We start from the raw sequence: 27,033 nt of genomic DNA on the forward strand, positions 1-27,033 counted from the left end.
GTACAAATGCTAAGTATAGATGACACCAAAAGAGTAGCAGAGATGCCATGTGAGCATCTGATGTCAGACCCTAAGAGACAGAAGACGAGACACCAGAATCACCAAATTTGGCTGGCTAGCTATGGCTGTGTCCAATAAACATCCATTCCCTGTGTTTCTCTGCAATAAATGTATCTATACATGCATAAACTGAGCAAGAGAGCTATTCTAGGTACTGATGATGGTCACAAAATTTTTTTCTACACAATTAAAAAAAATTTTTTTTTAGGATGACCAACTAGGACTGGAGATTTAGTCTCAGAATTTTTAATAAACATTAAGCAAAGAAAAATGGGAGAATGGAAATGTGAAACTCAGGGAGGAAATGGGATTAAAAGGACTGGAACTAATGGCACAAAACAAAATGCATATAAATTGTTGAATGGAAAATTAATATGCTCGGTACAACCTCATCCACACCACCATAAAATGAAACCCCCCCCCACACACACACACACATACACATACATGTTAAGCAAGCTGGGCCTCAGGATTCAGGATCATAGTCTCAGGGGATACCATAGTCAGTTGGCATAACATAGTCCGTAGAGATAAAGTTCGACATCCTACTTTGGTGAGTAGTGACTGGGATCTTAAAAGCTCATGAGCTGCTATCTGTGCAACTTTAGGTCTCTCAATACGTAATAGAAAGGAGAGTGATGAAAACTGAAGATGCTTAAAATCAACTAGTCCAATGGACCAACGGCACATGTAAACACCAGTCTCCAGGATTTTGTGACCAGAAGAACTAGATAGTGCCTGGCTATCACTACCTACTACTCTGAAAGGGATCACATTAGAAGGTCCCAAAACTCAAAATTATAAAAAAGAGATCTGATTTACTGGTCAGAAAGAAACTGGAGGAACTGGAGACTATGGCCCTTGGCCAACCTTTCAGAATTTACCCTCGTGGCCCAATTTTTAGTCAAACAGTATGTATGAACACAGAGGTGGACAACACTATAAGGTATGCTCACCATGGAATGGTTATACATTCAAGATCAAAAATGCAACATTTACCTAAGGACAAAGTTCAGAAGGGCTGGGAAGGAAAGTGGAATGGGAATAAGAAGCACAGGGAGGAAGTGGGATGACTGTTGTTACATGGAGGGGATTGCAATCATTGAGATGAAACAAAATGTATGACTTGTCGAATGTAAAACTGATGATCTGCTCTGTAAACCTTCACTCAATTCACAATAAATCAAGTTTTTTTTTTTTAATTCTATAATATTAGCACATTATATTTTTATGAAAAAGCTATCATTTTTGTTACTCTGTGAATTTCAGGACTTTATAGACCATTATCCAACTATTTAATCACTAGCAACTGAGACTCCTGGCACTACTAAAAATAATTGTTATAAATAATATTACTGAAAACATTTATTATACAGTAATAGCAAAGTACATCTCTCACTTACAATTTTTTTCTACACATTTCTTAGTAAATATGTAACATTACAAATGTAGTGTGCCCCAAATCTTGGATTATAATGCCACTAGGTTTGAAATCCACATTTGCATTGAAGATTATTAACATTCGCCTAGCACATTCATGAGTATTACTAAAAAAAAAAAGTAGCCATTAACCAAAGGCCTTTGGGACATATGTACAAAATTAGAGAACTGTAAGTATTCCGTCAAACACTACATTAGCAATATTACTCACGGAAAAAAAAGTGCCAGTGGGGCTCTATCCATTGAAGATTAGTCAGACTGGAAAATCTGACCTTGCTGGTGATCTTTCAGCCAACTGGGAAATGCTGTTTACTAATAATATTGGATTTTCCCCTTCACTTTTACAGCTATCATTTCCTAGAAGAATTTCAGAGTGATTATTTTCATGGTTGTTGTTGTTGTTAAGTGCCGTTGAGTCGGTTTCGACCCATAGCGACCCTGTACAGGGTTTCCGAGGGTGTAAATCTTTACGGGAGTAGAAAGCCTGATCTTTCTCCCGCGGAGCAGCTGATAGTTTCGAACCGCTGACCTTAAGGTTCGCAGCCCGATTCGTAACCACTACGCTACCAGAGCTCCTTATTTTCATGGTAATGAATTTTAAAATCAGAGCTTAGGTTCTGTGTAGAGGACTCTCAGGTTAAGAATGGGTCTATTTGAGGAGACCAGGAGGGAATTTTCAGGCACAAGGATCTTTCAGAGGGTATCTGAAGGCTGAGGCCATCTGACAGTCATCTCTGTGTACCTACTGGGCCCAACACAGCAGTGACACTTGTTACGCAAATGACTTACTTTGTGTACACAAAGGATTTTTAAGAAGCCCTTTTTCCCAGAGTAGTGCCAAAGTTTAATTAGCCATCAAGTCTTGTTTCTGAATCATTCACTGATTCTTGCACTTCCTGTAAGTGCTATGAAAGACTAAAACACAACCAGCCAAATTAGTTGCCATCATGTCAATTCCAACTCATGACCATACCATGTGTATCAGTGTAGTGCTGAGCTCCACAGGATTTTCATTGTCTGATTTTTCAGGTCTTTCTTTTGAGGTACCTTGGGGTGAACTTGAACATTTCCATAAGCAGTCAATTGTGCTTAACTATCGTCACCATCCAGGGACTCTTAAAACATTCCTGGTTTGGTGGTGGTTATGTGCCGTGAAGTTGGTCCAACTCATAGTGACAGGAGCAGAAAGCCTCACCTTTCTCCCATGGAATGGCTAGTAGTTTCGAACTGCTGTCCTTGAGGTTAACAGGCTGACTTGTAACCACTATGCTACCAAAGCTCCTTAAAACACTCCTAGGACACCCAATTCCAGGAAGTTCAGGCAGATTGCTTGCTTCTCAAACTCTCCTACAGAAGTATCCTCCCAAGACAAGCAGCAGAAGGGAACTGCAACAGCTCTAATGTTGTCCACTCAGGGTGATGGGGTCACCTTTTTCCACACCCTCTAGCATTCTGCTTGTACTTCTGCTATACCAGAGTTGGAGAAGCACAAAGTCAGGTCATTAGAAATCATTAAAGTCAACCAACCCACATAAAAACAGGGTTTAACAAATCATCTAATCTCTCTTATGTCTGTGTGTCTCTATATCTTGAGGCAAGTTAACACAAACTGACATTAACTTGGGCTAATGACGGGAATCGGTTTAATAGATTTTGAAATCATTAAATGTGTATCAACTGAAATGTTAACAAACCATCAACAAGTACTTCTTCAGCTTTGCTTGATTAGTACCATATATAGATTCAGAAACTCAGTTCAACAAAATTTATTTTCTGGCACAGAGAGCACAACTGAATTCATAACACAAATTATCCGCCTCTTTATTAAAACATATTGTTAAAACCCAGTACTCTCTCATGATAAAAATCACTCAGCAAACTAGGAATAACAGAGAATTTCCTCAACCTGATAAAGAGCATCTTTCTCAGTTACTCCAGTGATGCAATAGCAAAAATCCCACAAGCGGGTGGCTTTAACAAACACAATTATTCTCTCACAGTTCAGGAGGCTAGAAGTTCAAGTTCAGGGTATGGACTCTAGGGAAAGGCTGTCTCTCTCTGCTGGCTCTGAAGGAAGGTCCTTGTCTCTTTAAAGCTTCTGTGACTGGGAAATCTTCATGTATGCTAGTTTCTTTCTTCCCCTATATCTCACTCTTTTATATCTCAAAAGAGATAGACTCAAAACAGACCCTACATTGACTCTACCTCATTAGTATAACAAAGACAATGCATCCTCAAATGGAATTATGACCACAGGTAGAAGGGTTAGCAGTTACCATACATACTGGGGATACACAATTCTATCTATAACAGCATCTATGAAACTCTCACACTTATTATCATACTTTAAGTCTTTAGGTGCCACAGATGGTTAAACACTCAACTACTCACTGAAAGGAAAGTGGTTTGAACCCACCCAGAGGTACTTCTGAAATAAGACCTAATGATCTGCTTCCAGTGAATCACAGCCTTGTAAACCCTATGGAGCACAGTTCTACTCTGCAACACATGGAGCTGCCATGAGTCTGAATTAACTCAATGGCAACAGACTCTGGTTTGGTTGATATCATACTTAATTCTGAAAGATGGAAAAGCTTTCCTTCTAAGATCAGGAACAAGACAAGGATGTCCACTATTCTATTCAACATGGTACTGGACATTCTAGCAAGGGCAATCAGGCAAGAAAAAGAAATAAAAGAAATGCCGATTGGAAAGGAAGAAACAAAACTGTATCTGCCGATGACATGATCTTATATATAGAAAACTCTAAACCCTTCACAAAAAACAAGTGGGAGTAATAAGTTCAGTAAGATTGCCAAGATACAAGATCAATATACAAAAGTCAGCAGCATTTCTATACACCAGCAATTAATATTCTGAAGCTGAAATTAAGGTAATAATTCTATTACGAAACCATTAAAATCAATAAAATACTCAGGATTAAATTTAATTTTAAAAAAGTAAAAGACTTTAATACTGAAAGATTTAAAACTGGGCCACTGGACCAAGAAATAGCATTATCAATGGAGAAAAGATTGAAGTTGTCAAAGACTTCATTTTGTTCAGATCAACCATCAACACTCACGCAAGCAGCAGTCAAGAAATCAAACAGTGTATTGCATTATGCAAATCTGCCACACAAGACCTCTTTAGAATGTTGAAGAGCAAAGATGTCAGTTTGAGGACTCTAGTGTGCCTGACCCAAACCATAGGACTTTCAATAACCTCATATGCATGCAAAGAAAGCCATAGAAGAATCAACGCTTTTGAGTTATGGTGTTGGAGGAGAATATTAAAAGTGCCTGGACTGCCAAAAGAACAAACCAATCTATGTTGGAAAAAGTACAGCCAGACTGCTCCTTGAAAGCCAGCATCTTCATCTCTCATACTTCGGACAGTCCCTGGAGAAGAACATCATGCTCAGTATTGTGGCGGGCCAGTGAAAAAGAGGAAGACCCCCAACAAGATGGACTGGCACAGTAGCAGAAGCAACGGGCTCAAGTGTAGCAATGACTTTGAGGTTAGTGCAGGACCCGACAGTGTTTCATTCTCTTGTGTATATGGTTGCTATGATGGCACCTAACAACAACAAATGAAATAAGCCAGTCACAAAAGGCTGTCATTTATATGAAATGCCTAGCATAGGCAAATCCTTTGGGGGGTTTCTTTGTGGGGTGAGTGATGAGAATATTCTGGAATCAGACAGCGGTGGCTGGTTTAATATGAATACATTAAAAACTACTGAATTGTGTACTTTAAAATGTAAAATGTTATGGTATGTGCATTTTAAAAGATTATACGCATAAACTGTATTTATATAGTTCCAGTTTTTAACTTTCCTAGTGACTCTTCTAAATAGTCCAAGATTTTCTGCAGAGTCACAATGCTCGCTAACAACACTGATCAGTCTAGTTAGCCAAAAACACAGTGGCCTCTTGGTAAAGCAAAGACAAGTTTAATCTTACTTGCACACATTTAAGTGGACTAGGATGTTGATCACTATACTGAGAGAAGGCATGGCCGAATTGGCAATAAAAAGAAAGTAATCATCTACCATCCCCAGCTACCCTTAAAAAAGTTCAGACAAGAAAACCACACCTTCATAGTTGATAAAAATCCTCATTTAAAATAAAAATGTTGTCATAGTTATTCAAATTTCCTTTCACACTTACCAGCTTTGTGAAAATTGGATCTGGGTCTGATCCCCATGGAGGTATGCCTTTCTCAAGAGACTTTATAATTATACATATGGAAAACAAAATCTACAAAATGGGGATAATAATCCAATGGTAGGATGGTGCTCAGGTTAACAGGAATCCCTAATTGGACAGAAAGCTGCTATTAAAGGTGATGGAAAAAATACCACAACTCTATGGAAGGTTCCACAACAAAAGGAAGAGAAAACAACTCGTTTTCATTGAGGGGCAGAACAGATATGCCCAGTCCTTTGAGTCCAGATGGGCTCTGGAAAGGCAGGAAGCAAAACACCATACGAGAGCACACTGAATAAACAGAGAAGTGTATGTAGCTTTCTCTGACCAAAATGGAACTTTTCCAGAGCATTCCATTAAAGCTTCGATCCAGGTTACTTTCTATTCATGTACAACATTTCTTAGCCCGACCCTTCTAAATAATGCAATGGTAATTAGGAAACACCTGTCCCTACTTGTGTGTGTGAATGGGTGCACAGCTGCAAGGTCCTGCAATTTTAACACTCTGTCGAAAATCTGAACTACCTACACACTTCCTCCAGTATCCTTCCTGATCTAAAGCTTCTAAAAGCAACATCTACTTTTTATTTGACCTAAAGATGCAAGAATTCCAAAGTCCTGAAGAAAACATGTTTAAAATCAAGTATTTCATCACTTCTGATGTTAAAAAAATAAAAAGAAGAAGCATGCCTAAAGAATACTGAATCAGAAATCTGAGACTGAGGAATGCCCTAGGGTGGGAGACATTTAGTGATAAAACCAGGAAAATTCTAGAGAAAGCAGGACAAGTTGATCTCCCTATGAGTGACTATGGCTAAAGCACAAACCATTGGCACAGTTCCCTCACAAACCTTTGTGTGAGAGTTGGGATAAGATATGGGTCAAGGTAGACTAAATGTTTCTCCAGGGCTCTCTGGTTTTGTTTTCCTATGACATTAAATATCAAAGGTCATGTTTAATTGGATTGTATGTAGATCAGTATCTCAGGAGAGAATGAACATATATAGAGAATTACAGGGTTCTGGAAATATCCTGTATTAAGTATGGAGTTATATAAGCTTAGTACTAAACAAAGCTAGGAGCTTTCAGCTTTTTGTTTCTCATTTATATAGCCAAAGAGGAAAACAAAATTGCTTTTAGAAAATATAAACTCTGTCTTAGAAGAAATGCAACTATAATGCTCTTTAGAAATGAAGGTGACAAAACTTTAGCTTGCTTACTTTGGAGACATCCTAAAGAAGGACCAATCATTAGAAGAGAACATCATGGTTGGTGAAGTGGAGAGATGAGGATAGCAAGGGAAACCTCAATGAGATGTATGGCACAATAACTACAACAATGGGCATTACAACGGTCACGAAGATGGTGCAGGACTGGGCAGTTTCATTCTGTTATCCATGAGGTTGCCCTGAGTCAGAACACTCGAAGCCGACTCTTTGGCAGCTGAAAACAAAAAGAAAATTCTCCCAACACCAATACCCAACTTAACCCCCCTTCCACTCCTCATAGATCACAAGACACCTACGCAAGATATCTGGACAAAAGTTTAAAGAGAGGAAATAGTATTTTGAATTATTTTTTACATTTTTAAGAACCTAAGAAATTACGAATGTAAGGGAATAAGTAACTATTAAATCTAAGAGTAAAGTGAATGCAATTGTTTCAACCATGATAACACAGCAATGAAAGAAAATGATAACTAGGACCTTGAATAAACAGATTATATCCACTTTCAAATAAATTCCCTAATTTTGTTTTGCTAATCCTAATTTAGAAGATCAAACCAAGTTGCATGTAAGATCAAATCACGTAAGATTCTGGCTGCTAGTTCTCTTTGGGCATTCTAATTTAAGATAGCATCTGACCTATGGATACTAACATGGGTCCTAATGAAAGCATTTCTGATGAAAACAGGGCTATGATAAACATCTAAGAGTGCCACTAAAAAGAAATACTATCTGCTAAATTTTTTTAAAGGCAGTAGCTTTTAGGGAAAGTTTTAAAGAAAATACATCTATTCCTAAAAAAAAAAAAAGGCAAGATTCAGGAGTGCAGAACTCTGAACATGTTATTTTGGTTCTCACTCTTGAATGAACTACTCTATTAAATCTCATTACCATCCCCATTAAATGAGTAGCTGAACTGCCAGTAATATTTACCCATTATTCTCTATTATGAAAACTGTTCCTATGAAAATGTTGCCATTAGCAATAAAAGATTTCTCACTTTCTATGTAATTTAGAGACCATCTCAAGAATAGATTTAATTGCAACTCCAATCTTGAGTCTCCCAAAGTAGACTGTAAGTTCTTTGGACCAAGATTTTTGTTGGGTTTATTCACTGCTCTATCTCTGAAACCTAGAACGTTGCTGTTAAGTGCTATCTAGTTTATTCCAACTTAGAGTGACCCTGTGTAGGGTTTCTCAGGAGCAGCTGGGAGGTTTAACCTGCAGATCCTGCAGTTAGCAGTCCAGTGGTTATTCTGCTGTGCAACACGAGGAAACCTAGAATATTTCTTGGTAATAGTATATATTCAAGAAATATTTGTAAAATGAATAAAAATTATTGCTGATTAAAAAAAAAAAAGAATAGGTTCAATACACTGAACACTAGTAACTGAAGACCAAAGGAGTTGTGGGATGGTATCAATAACGTTATGTATGAAGAAGGCAAAAGGTCATAAAAAGACAGAAAAGACCAAAGTAAATGTCAGAAGATTCTGAAACTTTCTCTTCAATACAGATCAGCAAAAGTGACTGGAAGAAATAATGAAATAAAAGAGCTAAACAGAAAATTTTAAAGAGCAACTCAAGAAGACAAAGTAAAGTATTACAATGAAAAATGTGCAAAGGCCTGGAGTCAGAAATCCAAAAGAAAAGAACGTGCTCAGCAGTTCACAAGCTTAAAGAACTGAAGGAAAAATTTAGGACTTCACTTGTAATATTGAAAAATTCTATGGGCAAAAGATTGAGTGACTCAAGAAGCATCAAAAGAAGATGGAAGAAACACAGAGTCATTGTACCAAAAAGAACTGGTTAATATTCAACCATTTCAAAAGATAGCATAGGATCAAGAACCCATAGTATTGAAGGAAGATGTCCAAGCTGCACTGAAGGCATTAGCAATAAACATGGCTCCAAGATTGAAAGAACACTAACTGAGATGTTTCAACTCTGCAAACATTTACTCTTCTGTATCAAGAAGTTTGAAGACATCTACCTGGACAACCGACTGGAAGAGATCCATATTTGTGCTGATTCCAAAGAAAAGTGATCCAATAGAATGAGAAAATTATTGAACGGTATCATTAATATTACATGAAAGTAAAATTTTGCTGAAGATAATTTAAAATATTTGCAGCAATACATGAACAGTGGACACCCAGAAAGTCAAGCCAGATTCAGAAGAGAATGTGGAATGAGGGATATAATTTCAACCAAGCTATCAGGTGAATCTTGAATGAAAGCAGAGAATACCACAAAGATGTGTACCTGTGTTTTACTTACTATGTCAAAGCATTCAATTGTGTGGATTATAGCAAATTGTATTGGGAAGAATAGGAATTCCAGAATACTTCATTGTGCTCACTTAGAGCCTGTACATCGACCAAGAGGCAGATGTTTGAACACAACAAGGGGTTACTGAGCAGTTTGAAATCAGGAAAGGTGTGCATCAGGGTTATAGACTTTCACCATATTTATTTTAGATGCTGAGCCAATAATCCAAGAAACTGGACTCGAAGAATAAAAATGAGACATCAGGATTGGTGAAAAAGACTCACTAACAACCTGCAATATGCAGGGACTATAACCTTGTTTGCTGAAAGTGAAGAGGACTTGAAGAACTTAATGATGAAGATCAAATACTACAGTCTTCAGTATGGATTACGTCTCAACATAAAGAAAACAAAAATCATCACAACTGGATCAATAAGCAGCAGCAGCATGATAAACGGAGTAAAGATTGAAGTTGTCAAGGATTTAATTTTACTTGGATCCAAATCAATGTTTAGGGAAGCAGCAGTCAAGAAATCAAACAAAAGATTGCATTGGACAAATCTGCTGCAAAAGACCTCTATAAAGTATTGAAAGGCAAAGCTGTTACTGTGAGGACTAAGGTGCACCTGACCCAGGTCATGGTATTTTCATTTGCTTCATAAACATGTGAAAGCTGGACATGAATAAGGAAGACCGAAGAACAATTGATGCCTTTAAATTACGGCGCTAGTGAAGAACATTGAACATACCATCAACTGGCAGAAGAATGAACACATCTGTATTGCAGGAAGCACAGTTGGAATGCTCCTTAGAAGACAGGATGACAAGACTTAGTCTCATGTACTTTGATCATGTTCTCGGGAGGGACTAGTCCCTGGAGAAGGTCATCATGCTTGCTAAAGTAGAGGGTCAGTGAAAGAGAGGAAAAAGCTGAACTAGATGGACTGACACCATGGCTGCAACAAAGGGATCAAACATAGCAACGATAGTGAAGATGGTGCAAAACTAGACTGTATTTTGCTCCATTGCACATGGGTTATTATCAGCTAACAACAACATGTAAGGTCAGCCTCAAAGTCTGTATATATATTCTCATCCAGCCAGTTACGCATATGCCCACTGCCATCGAGTCAATTCCAATTTATAGAGACAGAGTAGAATTGCTCCATCGGAATTCCAAGGTTGTAAATCTTTACAAAAACAGACTACCTCATCTTTCTCCCACAGAGCAGTTGGTGAGTTTGAGCTGCCAACTTTTCAGTTACTGCTTAACTGAATGCTTAACTCACTGTGCCACTAGGGGCACTAGGTACACACACAGATAGATGTATGCTTCGCCTTGCTGCTTCATACAGAAATCTTTTCCTTCAAATCAGTCCATAGTTTGTCCTTGAGACTATAACATGCATTAAGGGGATATGAAAATGCGTGCATGAGAGAGGGTCCCAGTCCACAAGATAGTTATAATTTACTTGGAGAGATAAGACATATTCGTAGGAAGAGTTCCTAGTGTCAGTAAAATGGAAAATGATCGTATTTTCTATGAGCAATACGGAGATGCCATCATCTGCATATTATGTGCATCAATCCCAAAGCTTTAATTCAAAGAATTAAGAAAAAATAAACCCATGCCATTTATTTCAATTCTATTAAAATACAATAAATAAGAGAATTTATTTTGAGCATGTAAAAATAGCATGGCAATGGACAGTGTCAGGGAAGTTAAGGTGACATCTTTACTGGCCAGAGTATCACATAGATTCAGAACAAAAGTTAGGGAAAAAGAAATGGTTCTGTATTTATTTCAGCAGTGGCAAAGAAACCTGGCTTCTCAGAGCTTTCCAAAATCCAGAAATGTATCAAGAACAACAAAATGCTGGTCCAGGTTCCTGGTTTCAGCTCAACTCCTTCCAAACCTGGTTTTCTACTGTCATAGTTGGGGTATGAATGAGATGATGGCTCAGATTCCTTTAATGAGAACTTCTGGTAATCATTTCATTGATAAATATATTCAGGTCTCCTGTTAAATCCCCTGGCTCCCCTTTCCCCTTCCCATCTTCCTGACAAGTCAACTGTTTTGTTTCCTTTTCTAAAGTTTTGCATCTTACAGTGCACAGAATTAAATTATTCATGAATCGATGGCTTTAATTTTTTTGTGCTTATCTACTGGCTTCTTTATGGTAATGGGTTGAAAAAGTAAATTTCTACTTTATATTATTATAACTTAGCACTAAACAATGATCAGTTTTGTACATTATCTAATTCTATTAATCTAGCCAGACTAATACAGCATGTTAATCAGTATCCTTACAAAAACTTTTGGCATAGCTGTGATTCACAATGATGAAGATCAGATCAAAACATTATGTATTGATTGCTTTTAGTTGGCTTAAAATTAACTTAGCTATGCAACAACCAAAAGTACAGAAATACGTAATTTCTTTTTTTATGATAATTCACTGACAACATGTAAGTATAACCTTAGTATAAAAAGGCTATATAAATATTCATTCATCTGGTAAGTCTTATTAAACTCACAGTGTTTGAGAAGAAAAAAATTAAGAATCTATAAATGTGGGTTGTAATATTGAACAATATCACACTATTTCTGCCATGTTTTTGTTTGAAACATTCTTGTTTGGCTATCTGAATGTTAGGACAATCACAGCAAGGAACTCAAACTTTATCCAGTAAAATGGTAAATAATACAAATTCTCTTCATTCGTAAATACTTTTTTTGAGTGGTTTCAGTGAAAAGATATGAGAAATCTAAAATGGAAAAGGGAGCTCATGCTCAGGATTCCATGAAGCCGTGCCATAAGGTGACTGCTCAGAAACAAAAATAAATCAGAGCATTGAGAAGTATGCTGGGAAAGTTTTGCAAATATTACTCTTGCGTGTATCTAGCTCCATTATACAGTTTAACATTTGGCCAATTTTAAAAAGTATTTGCTAAACAGTTCCTGCATGTGGCATATGTTTCTGGGGTACGTCTGACATTGATATGAGAGATTATAAAACATTTAGAAATGAAAATGTTACTCTCTAACAAAAAAACAACCCTATAAGTTCCAAGAGTCTTCTGAATTCATAAGATGGAAAAACATTTGGAAAATAGTACCTTTTGCTTTTAAAATATTCAAATAATGTGATTTAAGAAAACAAAAATGTGTAGTTGTTCAAGGCAAGGAAGAGACGAGTCTAATTAAAATAAAGTCCTAAAATTTACTCTTAGAGCCATCACTTTTTCTTTGCTGCCTCAATGCTGTTTATTCCACAATAAATGAGCAGTTTTATCCCTTCGGCTGGGAAGAATCCTTTTTACCCTACCAAGGTGATGGCAGTAGTACTGCAGTACTCACCCTGCACGAAATGCATGAATATAAAGTATCCTCAGTCATTTTTATCAGAGTGTATGCAAGAGTTGATTTGCAATGCATTAATTTAAGAACTCAGTGGAGAGGCTCCTACTATATCTAGCAGATCTAAACTTGAGCTCATGATAACATTGCACAAAACTGTGGTAGATAAAAGTGATAGGTAAAGCCAATAGAACAATTCCACTGACAACACAAACTCCTCCAAGGATTCTTCCAGGCACTGTGATAGGATACATATCTCCATAGCCAACTGTAGTCATAGAGATAATCACCCACCAGCAGGCAGCAGGGATGCTGGCAAAGTCCTTGTTGGATGTTTCCAGGTCCAACCCATGTTCAAGAAGCTGAGAAAGTGCACTAAAGATTGCCATGGCAACACAAATGAAGACAAGTAACATAACCATCTCTCGGTAACATCTTTTGAGAGTCAAACCAAGTGTCTGAAGACCAATGAAGTGACGGGCAAGCTTAATCACCCAAAAAATCCTCATCATTCTAAGCACCCTCAAGGTGACTCCAGCCCTCTGGAGTTGAGAGTTCTCGCCAGTAAACACTGTCATTAACACGGAGATGTAATAGGGTGTGATTGCCAGTAAATCAATGATGTTCAGGGGTCTCTTGACAAACTCACACTTGTTTTTGGAGACGATGAATCTCACAATGCACTCTGCAGTGAACCAACCTATGCAGATCGCTTCAATTATCCTGTCAAAAGAACAAAAGAAGGATTGATCATTTTATTTTTAAGCATTTTAACAGCTCTTAGATTTCTTCAGATAGTACTACACTGACACACTAATTCAGTTACTGTTCCAGAAAACATGAAAAACAGACATCACCAGACCCACCAGGACACAACATATTATCCTTCAAATGAAACTTAAGCTCGATAAAGTTCTTAACTGTATACTGCATACAACACCATTATCATTGTTATATCTTTAAAATTGTCACAAATACTGAAAAACAAAAAAATCTTTCTGTCTGTTATTTGGTAATTTAAACTTCATTTATACCCAGCTAGCATAGTCCTTGTGTTGTCGTTGTTGTTGTTGTTAAGTACCATGGAGTCAGTTCCAACTCATAGTGAACCTGCACAGGGTTTCCAAGGCTGCAAATCTTTACGGGAGCAGAAAGCCTCATCTTTCTCCTGCGGAGCAGCTGGTAGTTTCAAATTGCTGACCTCAAGGTTTGCAGCCTGATTCATAACCACTACACTACCAGAGCTCCTTAGTGTGGCGCTATGGATTAATGTGCTGGACTGCAAAGTCAGTTTGAATCGCAAGGTCAGTGGTTCAGGCTCACCAGTCACTTTTTAGAAATCCTATATAGGATTGCTATGGGTCAAAAGCAACTCAATGGCATTTAACAACAACAAAGTCACTATATAGACTTCTGGTGTGGCACTGTAGGATCAGCACTAGACTGCGAACCATAAGGTCAGCAGTTCCAATCCACCAGCCATTCCTTGGAAGCCCACAAAGGCACTTAACAACAGCAGCCATTATATGACCATGTACTCACTCCTGGAGGGCAGGGGCTTCCAGTGTGATGTCATTTAAGACGTATATCAGGACTTTGTTCCTACAGACAATGAATATACTCAAGTTTTGATGACATGTTGCTAAGTGCTGTTAAGTCAGTTCCGACTCATAGTGATCCTGTATAGGCTGGTGAGTATGAACCACCAACCTTGAGGTTCAAACTGACATTGAGGTTGAGTGCTTATCCTATTATAGTAAACTCAAGCTCATTTCCTTAAATGTTCTTTCCCAATAGACTGGGAGACACCAAAGCTGAGCCAGCTCTTGGGTGCTGCCAGAGGCCCTCACCAGGAGTGACCAGGTCATGGGCATCTTGGCCTGGAGTGTCAGAGAAGGAAGAAGGCTGAGGACTCCACCAGCATCAATCAAGCCAACTGCCATCAAGTCGACTGACTTGTGGAGAACCCACATTTGCTGAGTAAAACTGAGTTCCATAGGGTTTTCCAGGCTGTGACTTTTCAGGTTATCATCAGGCCTTAATTCCAAAGTGCTTCTGGTAGCAGGAAAGCAATTAACACTTTGTACCACCCAGGGACTCTTACTATTAGGACAACCCCTAGGATTTTCCCAAAGACAATAGCGATTTTGTTTGTTTTCCATAAATATTTTTATGCAGCGTGTATTTAAAAATATTTTAAAGACCACATTTTTCCTAGAGCAATGTTTACCAACCTTTTCACATTCCTGAACACACTGAAAATAACATTTACACAGCATATTGGGGACATGGAATAAGATTCTTGGAGTGAAAGTCACTGGCCTGAGGGCTTTGGCAACCCTGGTACTCATTTCACATCCTTCATGGCTGAGGAAATAAAATCTCAGCACACATTTAAGAAGCCTTGCTTGAAGTGAGGGGTATTTTGAGGTAACTTCAAATTTAAATTTCAAATGCCAAGGTACCTGACAACTGACTGAAAGATATCTATATTTGTGCCTATTTCAAAGAAAAGTTATCAAACAGAAGATGGAAATTATTGAACAATATCATTAATATCACACGCAAGTAAAATTTTGATGAAGATAACTTTAAAATGCTTGCAGCAGTATATCAACAGAGAACTGTTACAAATTCAGGCCACTTCAAAAGAGGACATTGTTGATGTCAAATGGATCTTAGCTGAAGGCAGAGAATACCAGCAATATGTTTTTGTTGTGTTTTTTTTTAATGTTTTATTGTAAATTATGTGATAGTTTACATGGGAGAACATTAGCTTTACATTCATCCTATCGTATATGCGTTTCATTGCCATGGCGTCACTGCTTCTCTGGGTAGGGTCCCGCACTCCGCTCTTCTCCCTTGATAGTCCCAGGGACCTCCACTCCTAGACTGCAAAGTCAATCACTCCCCTCCTTTTGCTACAAAACATCTACCTTTACATTTCCAACCCTCACAGTCAGTCCTGATAGCAATTATTCACTATTGTACCCAATCTCATTTCATCATCCCTGCCCTGCTGATGGATACTACTCAGTGGAGATTCTACCTTCCTCTGAGCCCTCTGGATCTAGGCTCCCTCTTGAAAGTCTGTAAGCCAGTCACTTCTTACCTTTGTAGCCCTCCCATTTTGGGTAGCCAATGTCCAAGTTGCCCATCCCTGTCTACCCTGTGGATTGAGGGGGTGGGAATGATCCTCGCTGTAAAGATTTGTTTCCTCTTTCAGCTACTGCATCCACAGGTGTAGGTCAAGTTCATCAAATTGTATCAGATCTCTCATTTTTTCCTCTTCTTCCTTCTTCTAGTTGAGATCTGATCATCCAGCCATTGAAGCCAGGTCAAGTGGGTATTATCTACAAGTGTGGGTGTTCTTGTGCATATGCCCTCTCTTCTTATCAGCTGGGTGCTTCACTCTCCACTCTAGTCCTTTGTGGCTATGTCACTGACTCTGGGCCCAAGAGTCCCCAGGTCTTGCCACACTGCTGGCCAACCAGGTCTCCACCCGGGTTCACAGGAGTCTATTGAACGTTTTAGGGCTTAGCTCGCAGTTTCATTGCTGTCTTTCCCTCACTTCTTCTTATCGGTGACAAATGTAGTCACCCATCAGGGCGCATGTCTACTCGTGTATTCCCATTGAGTCTTAGTCTAGAAGGGGGTTTGCCCTGAGGGGACTCAGCCAACCAGCAATATGTTTACCTGTGTTTTACTGACTATGCAAAGTCATTCAACTGTGTGTATCATAAAAGATTATGGACAGCATTTCAAAGACTGGGAATTCCATACAATTGTGCTCATGTGGAACCTGTACATAGACCAAGATATAGCCATTTGAAAAGAACAAGGAGATACTTGGGCGTTTTAAAATCCAGAAAGGTATGTGTCAGGATTGTATCCTATCTCAGTTATCTAGGACTATTATAACAGAAATACCACAAGTGGATTGCTTTCACAAATAGGAATTTATTCTCTCTCAGTTTGTTGTTGTTAAGTGCTATCGAGTCTATTCTGACTCACAGCAACCCTGTATAGGGTTTTCAAGGAGCTTGAACTGCCAACCTTGCAGTGCAAAACAACTTTGCAGTCTGGCGCATTAGCCCACAGTGCCATAGTTTAGCTAGCTGAAAATCCTAATTCAGGGTGCCAGTTATAGGGGAGAGCTTTCTCTCTGTCAAATCTCAAGGAAGGTCTGGTGGTGGTGGTGTGCCGTGGAGTTGGTTCTGACTTATAGTGACCCTGTATAGCATTTCTGAGTATAAATCTTTATGGGAGCAGAAAGCCTCATCTTTCTCCTGAGGGATGGATGGTAGTTTCGAACTGCTGACCTTGAGGTTAGCACCCTGACTAGTAACCACTACGCTACCAGAGTTCATTCAGGGAAGGTATGTTGTTGTTGTTAAGTGTCACTGAGTCGGTTTTGAGCCATAGTAACCCTGTATAGGGTTTTTGAGGAGCAGCTGGTGAGCTTGAATCACCAACCTTGCGATTCAAACTGACCTTGCAGTCCAGTGCATTAACCCACAGCACCATACCAGGACTCCTCAGGGAAGGTATATGTTATCAATATTACCCTGGACTTAGGGTATGTCTCAGCACAGGGACTCCAAGTTCAAAGAACATGCTCCACTCCAACTCTTTTTTTCTCCGGTGGTAGCAGTCCTTCTGATGTCTGCTTGCTTGTTTAGTCTCCTTTATATCCCAAAAGAAACTGATTCAAGATACAAGCTAATCCAGTGAATTGTATCCTGTCTCAATAACATAAATGCCATTAATACTGCTTGCCTCATTCATAGCATAAAGGTTAGGATTTACAACACACAGAATAATCACATCAGATCATGAAAAGGAGGATAATTACATAACACTAGAAATCATCATCTACTCAAGTTGACACATATTTTGGGGGACACAATTCAGTTCATAACATGTCCTTTCACCATACTTATTTAATCTGTATGCTGAGCAAGTAACCTGTGAAGCTGGACTATATGAAGAATGTGGAGGAAGACTCATTAACAATCTGTGATATGCAGATGACACAATCTTATTTGCTGAAAGAGAAGATGACTTGAAGCACTTTCTTATGAAGTATGAATTACACCTCAACATAAAGAAGGAAAAATAAAAGCCTCACAACTGGACCTATCAGCAACATTATAATAAACAGAAAAAAGATGGAAGCTGTCAAGGATTTCATTTTTCGGGGATCCACAATCAGCATTCATGGAAGCAGCAGTCAACAAATCAAATAATATACTGCAATGGGCAAAACTACTGAAAAAGATTTCTTTAAAATGTTAAAAAGGAAAGATGTCACCTTCAGTTTTGCCTACCAAAGCCATGGTATTTTCAATCACCTTATATGCATGAAACACCTGGACAATGAAAAAGGAAAACTGGAGAAGAATTGATGTCTCTGAATTATAATGTTGGCAAAGAATATTTACTATACAAATAGACTGCCTGAATAAACACATCTGTCTTGGAAGAAGTACAGATAGAATGTTCCTTAGAAGCAAAGATTTCGAGACTATGTCTTAAGCACTTTGGAGAGGTTATTAGAAGGGACTGGTTCCTGGAGAAGCACATTATACTTGGTAAACAGTCAGTGAAAAAGAGGACATCAGTGGCTGCAACAGTAAACTCAAACATAGCAATGACTGTGAGGATGGTGCAGGACCAGACAATGTTCTGTTCTGTCAAACATAACATGATAGAGTCATGATGAGTTGGAAATGGCTTGATGGCACCTAATAATAAAGAATAAGTCAGAATCATTGGATAGAACGAAGTAAGAACAAGAGATGAATAGAGGTAGGCTTAACAGGCTGACAATTCAGCTCAGACAAGGGAAGGTCCCCCAGCATATGACAGTTCATATAGATGAAGGTTTAATTGTAATCCGAATGGAGAAAAGTGGTAGGAGAGCTGAGTCATCCCAAGACAGGCAACAGTAGAGAATGCCACATCTAAACCATCTGCCAAGTAATTTGTAAAATACCTATCCCTTGTCATGAGGAGGACTCCTGGTGTTGCACTGGGCTGTGAACCACAAGGTCAGTGGTTCAAACCCACCAGCTGCTCCTTAGAAACCCTATACAGGATCGCTATGAATCATAATCAACTCAATGGTACTTCACAACAAGAAGTCATGAGGAAACGCAAGGAGAGGGTAATGCAGCTTACCTTTTTTTGACACAACTCACAACTACTAACAGAGAACTGCTTAAAGCTCACATTCTACTGATGGCACCATGAGATGACAGAAATACACAGAAGTGTATAAAGAAATACACAGAACAGGTTTCTTCTGAACAGAATTCAAAATCTTAAGGACTATGTACTATAGTTTTCCAGGCAAAAATATATTGAACAGTGCATAATTTTTCAAGACTGACTCAGAGGTTATGTGTTAGAACACTAGATGGCATTTCTTTTGGTATTACTGAAGAAGCTCTATACAACCCCTAGCAATTGCTGCCTTTGCTTCTGGGTAACAACGCAGCACTCTTCTATGAAAACCAGGTCCCAAAGTTCCCCAACCTTCATTTCTACCCTGTAGTCCTGTCAACGAAGACTTTATAGGGAATTTAGGATAAAAAAAACAGTGCTCCCTACCCCTTACCCTCTAAAAACCAGTTGTCATTGGGTCCTTTTTGATTCATGCATGGTGACTCCATGTGTGTCAGACTAGAACTGTGTTCCATAGAGTATTCAATGGCTATGATCTTTCAGAAGTAGATCTCCAGGACTTTTTTCCAACTTGAACTTCCAGCCTTTCAGTTAGTAGCATAGTGTGTTAATTGTTTGCACCATTCAGGGACTCCCTGAATGGCCCAACGTGTCCTAAAAAATGATGCGTCAGAGAGTAACAGTCAGAATCCCAAAGATATTCCCAAAATACTATCCTAGTCACCAATCCTTCAGGGCCTTGTTATAAGGGCAAAGTCACTGCATTCGTTTCCTAGGGTTGCCATATACAGTACTACAAACTGGGTGGCTTAAAACAACAGAAATTCATTCTCTCACAGCTCTGGAGGCTAACTGTCCCAAATCAGTTTCACTTAGCCAAAACCAATGTATTGGCACTGTTATACCCCCTATGGAAGTGTTAGAAGTGAATACATTCCTTGCCTTCTTTAGTTTCTGGTGACTGCCACCATTCCTTGGCTTGTGATACATCACTACAATGTCTAACTACATAGTCACTTTGCCCCCTCCTCATCTGTCTCTGTGATGGCATTTAAGTCCCACCCAGAAAATCAAATCTCCCTACCTCAAGGTCCTTAATCACATGTGTAATGACTCTCTTTTTATCATATGAGAAGGCTTCAAAAGTTCATGGGACAAACAAGGTGTATGATTTGTTGAATGTAAAACTGATGACATGCCCTGTAAACTTTCACTCAATCCACAACAAAAACCTTAAAAAAAAAAAAAAAAGTTCATGGGAAAATTCCATTATCCTTCAAATCCATTTTTATGTGAATTTTTGAAAGTCCCCTCATATAAAGTAATATGCATAGGTTCCAGGGACAAATATATCTTTGGAGGGATCACTACTCGTTCTACTATATTAAGTAACCATATTAAGACCTCAGTATAAATAATGTACCTACTGCCTAGTGAGGGAGAAAATCAACAGATGAAATCAAGCTGCCCCCACAGTTTTTCTATGCATTATTTGCTCCTCTGAGTCATGGATCCCATGAATGTCAGCAGCATCTTTTATGTCAACTTTCCCAAATCAGTTTCACTTGGCCAAAACCAATGTGTTGGCACAGCTGTACCCCCTCTGAGTCTGTCCCTGTCCCAACAGACTGTCAGTAACTGCTGCTGCCATGGCAGTCTCTGTGAACTTGTCATTGTTAAGTGCTGTTGCATCTGTTCCAACTCATAGCAACCCTGTGCAGGGTTTCCAAGGAGCAGCTGGTGGGTTGGAACTGCTGACCTTGTGGTTCACAATCTAGTAGTTATCCTACAGTGCCATACCAGGATTCCTATAATGACCTAGAGGCTAAGAAAACTGGGAGTTCACAAAACATGGGTAGACCTAGAAAAGGGTAAGCTGCATTTTTCCAATATATGGTTTTAACAAATATTCTACTGTTCATCACTTCTCCCTGGTAATGGCAGAGAAAGAAATGTTCACCAAATAGTCCACAAAACTTCTAGCCTCCTTACACTTAGGTAAAGTCTCTGGGTGGTGCAAATGATTAAGCACCTGGCTACTAACTGAAAGGTTGGTGGTTCGAATCCACTCAGTCCCTTGGATTAAAGCCTGGTGTTCTACTTCTAGAAAAATCACATACATTGAAAACCTATCGCGCACAGTTCTCTGAAACACAAGGGGTCACCTTGTTGAAACTGATTCACAGACAATTGGATTTGGGTTGCATGCATGTATGCTTAGGCAGAGACATATGACTAGTATCAACGTACAGGCTATTAGCAAAATGATTATATCACATCCAGGCAGACGCATGGAAGGCTGGGTATAAATTTGCTTCCTTGTCATGGCAACCTGAAAGCATGCAGACTAAATGATTTACAATAAGATGGCAAGTCCCTAGTCCCAGAGTGACTTCAGTATCAAGCAAAGACACTTCCCACCTTGCCTTACCCTGTCTATAGTACATGGGCAAGAAAAGTCTTTATTCCATGAAACCACTGAGATTTCTAAATTTGTTGCTCTCCTAGCTAATAAACTGGAAAATACAGGAAGTCATAAGACTTCATCTTGTTTACATTGGACACATCAGCAGGAGAGACCAGTCTCTAGAGAGGGTCATCATATCTGGTAAGGTTGGTAAGGTAGAGGGTCAGTGAAAATGAAGGAAACCATCAATGAGCTGGAGTAACACGTAGATGAACAACGAGCTCACACATATCAACAATCATGAGGATAGCAGGACAAGGCAGTACTTCATTCTGTTGATGAATAAAGTCTCCATGGGTGAGAGGCAACTCAGTGGCAACCAACAACAAAAACAATGAAGATAATCACTCAAAAGGGAGTACAAGAAACCAAAATAACTTAGTATAAAAGTATAAAAGGCTTACTGGTGGGAGACTGATGGAACTCCTTAGACTATGACCTTTAGTCTCTGAACTGAACTCACTCTTAGGTCAATTTTCAGTCAAACAATTTTTCTACACAGGTGAACAATAACAATAGGGAGGTACGTACTCCTTAGAACTATCAACCATTCGAGTTGAAAAGGGCAGCAGCTGTCCAAGTACAAAGGTGAGAAGGCTGGAAGGCTAGGAAAAGTATTTTAGGTGACTTTACATTGTGGGGACTGCAATCAATGACATGAAACAAAATGTGTTTGGCATTGTGGAATGCGATCTCTCACCCAATTTACAACAAAAGAAATTTAAAATAAAAGGGAGGGAGAGGGATTGTAAAATGCTTACTAGGAAAAGTTTCTTATACTGGTTTGTGTTAAAATGTGCCAGTTCTCCAGCTAAAATGCTGTTTGTTTGTTTTCCAGTCAATCATGAAAACACTTGACAGGACACAAAATGATCCTACTGCTGTGTCCACACTGAAGGACAAACCTCACCTATACAATGCAGAGTTAGATTGATATCTAAGACCCTCCCTGATCTAAAATCCTATGATTCTGTTAAATTAAGAACAGTGAAGACTTTAGTTGCGCCAAAAATGCCTGAACATTTTCTAATGATTTTCAGCAGCAGCCAAAATTGTTCAAATTAAACAGGAGGGAATCCAAATGGCGCAGAATAATCCCTCAATAAGGGACTGTCAGAGAGGTAATAAGCTTGTCTGTAATGAGGCTCTCCAGGTACTTCCTGCCCCCACCCACTCCACCAAGACAAATGCAGTTTATCCCGAAGTACACACTAAACGGATGAATCAGTGAGAAACACCACCATCAATCTTTTCCCTAGGATTATGCCAAGACAGTCTCCAACAATAAACATCACTAGGCCTGCCAAAATTCCCTGTTTCTAAATGACATTCTTGCCAATGCCACCACAGACAATTGCTAGAAAACTGTACTGTTTTCCTGAGCACAATGACAAACAATTGGGTACTCCCAAAGGTTACTTCTATTTTTTTAAAAAAAGGGGGTAAAAAGAACTAGAAAACATACTGAAGGACACCATAATCCTCTGAAGTGTGTTCTGACTTCTTCTAAGGTCTTTGCACATAGAAGTTAAAGAATTCATGCTAATGAATTCTTTATTTAATGGCTACCATTTATCAAGAATTTGCCATCAGGTACTATGCTAACCATTTCAAAAACATCATCTCACTTCATTCTTTTCTAGAACTTTATGAAGTATATAGTTCCTTAAGACATTTCTACATTTTCCATGTCAAAATTGAGGCTGAAAGATTAAGTATATACAACTAAGAAATCAGTATCACGGGTAATGAAAATCCAGATGTACTGGGTTTTAAATAATTAGAAACATTTGAAAATGCTACTAATTTTCATGACAATGCTAATTGTTTATGTTCAATAAAAATATATCAATATATTCATCTTTATTCCTGGTGTGTTGTGCTGTAGAATCAACGCAGGACTGGGAACCACAAGATTGGCAGTTCAAACCCACCAGCTGCTCCTCGGAAACCCTACAGAGGGTCACTTTGAGTCAGAACTGACACAACAGCTCTTAACAACAACAACAAGACTTCTAAAGTGAGCGCAGTGGCTCCATATGATAAGCACTGAACTGCAAACCACAAGGTCTGCAGTTCAAACTGGCCAGTCCAGTTGGTCTGCAGAAGAGAGAAGAGGCTTTCAGCTCCTACAAAGATTTAAAGCCTCAGAATCCTTATACAGAGTCTCCATTAGTTGGACCCGACTCCACAGTACTTAACATGAATGGTTTCTCAATGTACAACATGCTAGAAGTATTTTTCAAATTGTGGGTTTTAAAGTGTTAAAGAGGAAAGATATCAGCTTGAGGACTAAGGTGCACCTGACCCAAGCCATGGTATTTTCAATAACCGCATATGCATGCGAAAGCTGGACAATGAATAAGGAAGACTGTAGAAGAACTGATGCTTTTGAGTTATGGTGTTGGAGGGGAATATTGAAAGTGCCATGGGCTGCCAAAAGAACAAACAGATACATTTTGGAAGAAGTGCAGCCAGAGTGATCCTTGGAGGCCAAGATGGCTGAACTTCGTCTCTCATACTTCAGACATATTGTCAGGAGGGACCAGTCACTGAAGAAAGATATCATGTTTGGTAAGGTGGAGGGTCAGAGAAAAAGAGGAAGACCCCAGCAAGATGGATGGGCAAAGTGGTAGCATCAATGGACTCAACAATTGTGAGGTTGGCACAGTATTGGGCAGTGTTTTGTTCTGTTGTATAAAGGGTTGCTATGAGTCGATGGCTACCAACTCGATGGCACCTAACAACAAACCGATTAGTAGATCACAGCTGACTTTTTTTCCCCCAGAAATAAAACAAAAAACATCAGGGTATAACCAAGCATAGTTTCATGAAACTTTTGTATCTGCTATATGTCACTGTGTAGGCACAGGTTGTAATATAAAACTGACTCAACAGTAGTGGGTTAATGGTTTGAAGTAAAACTGTGTAAAACCCACAGTGCTTGAAGACGTCAACAATTACTTGCAATCATCAAAAATAAAAATATCCATGCCATTGTATTGATCCCAAACCTACAGGACAGAGTAGAACAGTTCCATAGAGTCTGTAAGGCTGTAAATCTTTATAGGAGTAGACAGCCTCCTCTTTCTCTCCAAGGAGTGGCTGGTGGGTTTGAACCTTGCAATTAGAAGTGTAAGGCTTAACCCACTGTGCCACCACAGTTCCTTAGCAATCATCAGTTATTACTAATTACTCTGACTGAAACCTCATGATAAACGACACCTCTGGAAATGACCCAAAGGTTTACAAAAAGGCTATCAATCAAACCACTGCTGTCATTGTAAATACCTTTTTAAACAACATAAAAGGTGAGACTATACACATGGACCTCACCAGATAGAATACATAGGAATCAAATGGATTATATCTATGGGAAGAGATGGTGTCCAATTCAAAGAGAGGTGACCTTTCCCACGGAATGCAGAAATCATCAAACAATATCACTAATATCACATGCAAGTAAAATTCTGCTCAGGAGAACTGAAAAATGGGTGCAACCATGCATCAACAGGGAAATGCCAGAAGCTCAAGCTGGATTCAGAAGAGGATGTAGAATGAGGGATATCATTACTGACATCAAATGGATCTTGGCTGAAAGCAGAGAATACCAGAAAGATGTTTATTTGTGCTTTATTAACTATGCAAAGGCTTTTGACTGTACGGATCATAACAAGCTAGGGATAACATTGCAAAGAATGGGTATTCCAAATCACTTGATTGTGCTCATGAGGAACCGGTTCATAAACCAAGAGGCAGTCATTCAAACAGAACAAGGGGATTCTGAATGGCTTATAATCAGGAAAGGAGTTCACCAGGGTTGCTTTTTTTTTTTTTTTTTTTTACCATATTTATTCACTCTGTATGCTTAGCAAATAATCTGAGAAAATGGGTTATATGAAGAAAAGTGTGGCATCAGGATTGGAGGAAGACTCAGTAACATCCTATGATTTACACATGATACAGCCTCGCTTGCTGAAAGGGAAAAGGGCTTAAATTACTGCTGAAGATCAAAGACCTTTGGTATAGACTGCACTATACTGTAAAGAAAACAAAAATCCTCACATCTGGATCAATAATTGACATCATGATAAATTAAGGAAAGATTGAAGTTGTTAAAGATTTCCTTTTGCTTGAATCCACAATGAATATTCATACAAGCAGCAGTCAAGAAATCAAACAATGTCTTGCACTAGGCAAATCTGCTGCACAAGAACTCTTTAAAGTGTCCAAGAGGAGAGAATTCAGTTTGAGGATTAAGGTATGCGAGACCCAAACCATGTTATTTTCAATGGCCTCATACATATGTGAAAGTTGGACAATGAATAAGGAAGACTTTAGAAGAATTGATGCATTTGAGTTATGGTGTTGGAGAAGAATACTGAAAGTACCATGGACTGCCAGAAGAACAAATAGATCTGTGTTGGAAGAGGTACAACCAAAATGCTCCTTGGAGGCAAGGATGGCGAGACACTGTCTCTCATACTTTAGATATATTATCAAGAGGGACCAATCACTGGAGAAGGACATTACGTTTGGTGAAGTGAAGTGTCAGTGAAAAAGAGGAAGACCCTTAACAAGATGGATTGGCACAGTGACAGCAGCAACATAACAACAATTGTGAGAGTGATACAGGACACGGCACTGTTTTTTCTGTTGTGTATGGGGTCACTACGAGTCAGAAGATACTCAGTGGAACCAAACAATAAACAAGGAAGACTAATTAATACAACTATCATTAAAATGTATGTCTCAACCACTAAAGCCAATGATGAAGAAATTGAAGAGTTCTACCAACTTCTTCAGTCTGATTTTGATTGACAATGCAATCAAGACACATTGATAACTGTTGTTGTTAAGTACCATCGAGTCGGTCCGGACCCATAGTGACCTTGTATAGGGTTTCTGAGGAGTGGCTGGTGAGTTTGAACCACTGACCTTGTGGTTCAAATGGACCTTGCAGCCCAGCACATTAGCCTACAGCACCACATATTGATAATTACTGGTAAATAAAATGCAAAAGTTGGAAACAAGGAGGAAGGGTCAGTAGTTGGAAAAGAAGGCCTTAGTTGCAAAAATTATGTTCAAACCCACCAGCCACCCCCAGAAACCCTATATAGGGTCACTATGAGTTGGAACCAACTCAGCAGCACTTAATAACAACAAAGACTTACTCACTGCAAAAACCTTTTTACAACATAACCAGAGATTTTACAGGTGTATCTACCAAATTAAGTACACAAGAATAAATTGACTTCATCTGTCAAACGAGACTATGGAGCGGCTCAATATCACTAGTGAAAACAAGACCAAGGCCAAGTGTGGAACAGACCACCAATTGCTCACATGCAAGTTCAGGTTGAAACTGAGGAAAATTAAAATGAGAGATTTATGAAAACCAAAATAAGACCTTGAGTATACCACCTAAATTTAGAGATCATCTAAGAACAGATTTGATGTACTGAACACTAATGATCATAGTCCAGAAGTTGTGGGGTGACATTTATGAAAAAAACAAAATAAAACCATTTATTAAAAAGACAACAAAGAAAGAAATGAACAATATAGGTGTCAGAAGAGACTCTAAAACTTACTCTTGAACATAGAGAAGTTAAAGCAAATGAAAATAAAAGATGAAGTAAAAGCAAAGTGACAGCATCAATGGGCTCAAGTGTGGCAACAATAGTGAGGTTGCCCAGGATCGGGCAGTGGTTCATTCTGCTGTGCATAAGGTTGCTATGAGTCGGAACCGACTCGATGGCACCTAACAACAAAAACAACAACAATGGGCAAAATAATGAATGATG

The 27,033-nt window shown here is 38.8% G+C and overlaps 1 protein-coding gene across 2 annotated transcripts in view; it reads right to left on the bottom strand.

The window, feature by feature from the left end:
• Nucleotides 1-12,608: 12,608 nt before the first annotated feature.
• The window catches only part of KCNG3 (potassium voltage-gated channel, subfamily G, member 3), a 121,416-nt gene continuing 106,991 nt past the window's right edge, over nucleotides 12,609-27,033 (bottom strand). Inside the window, exon 2 of one of the 2 annotated variants that reach the window (XM_006839399.1) lies at nucleotides 12,609-13,293. In XM_006839399.1, coding sequence (XP_006839462.1) covers nucleotides 12,648-13,293 — 646 coding nt within the window. In that variant the 3' untranslated portion in view covers nucleotides 12,609-12,647. The remainder of the gene's footprint in view (nucleotides 13,294-27,033) is intronic. The other variant, XM_006839400.1, reaches the window with a different exon arrangement.

The sequence above is a fragment of the Chrysochloris asiatica genome, unplaced genomic scaffold (genome assembly GCF_000296735.1).
Source record: "Chrysochloris asiatica unplaced genomic scaffold, ChrAsi1.0 scaffold00024, whole genome shotgun sequence".
In the NCBI taxonomy this organism is placed as follows: Eukaryota; Metazoa; Chordata; class Mammalia; order Afrosoricida; family Chrysochloridae; genus Chrysochloris; species Chrysochloris asiatica.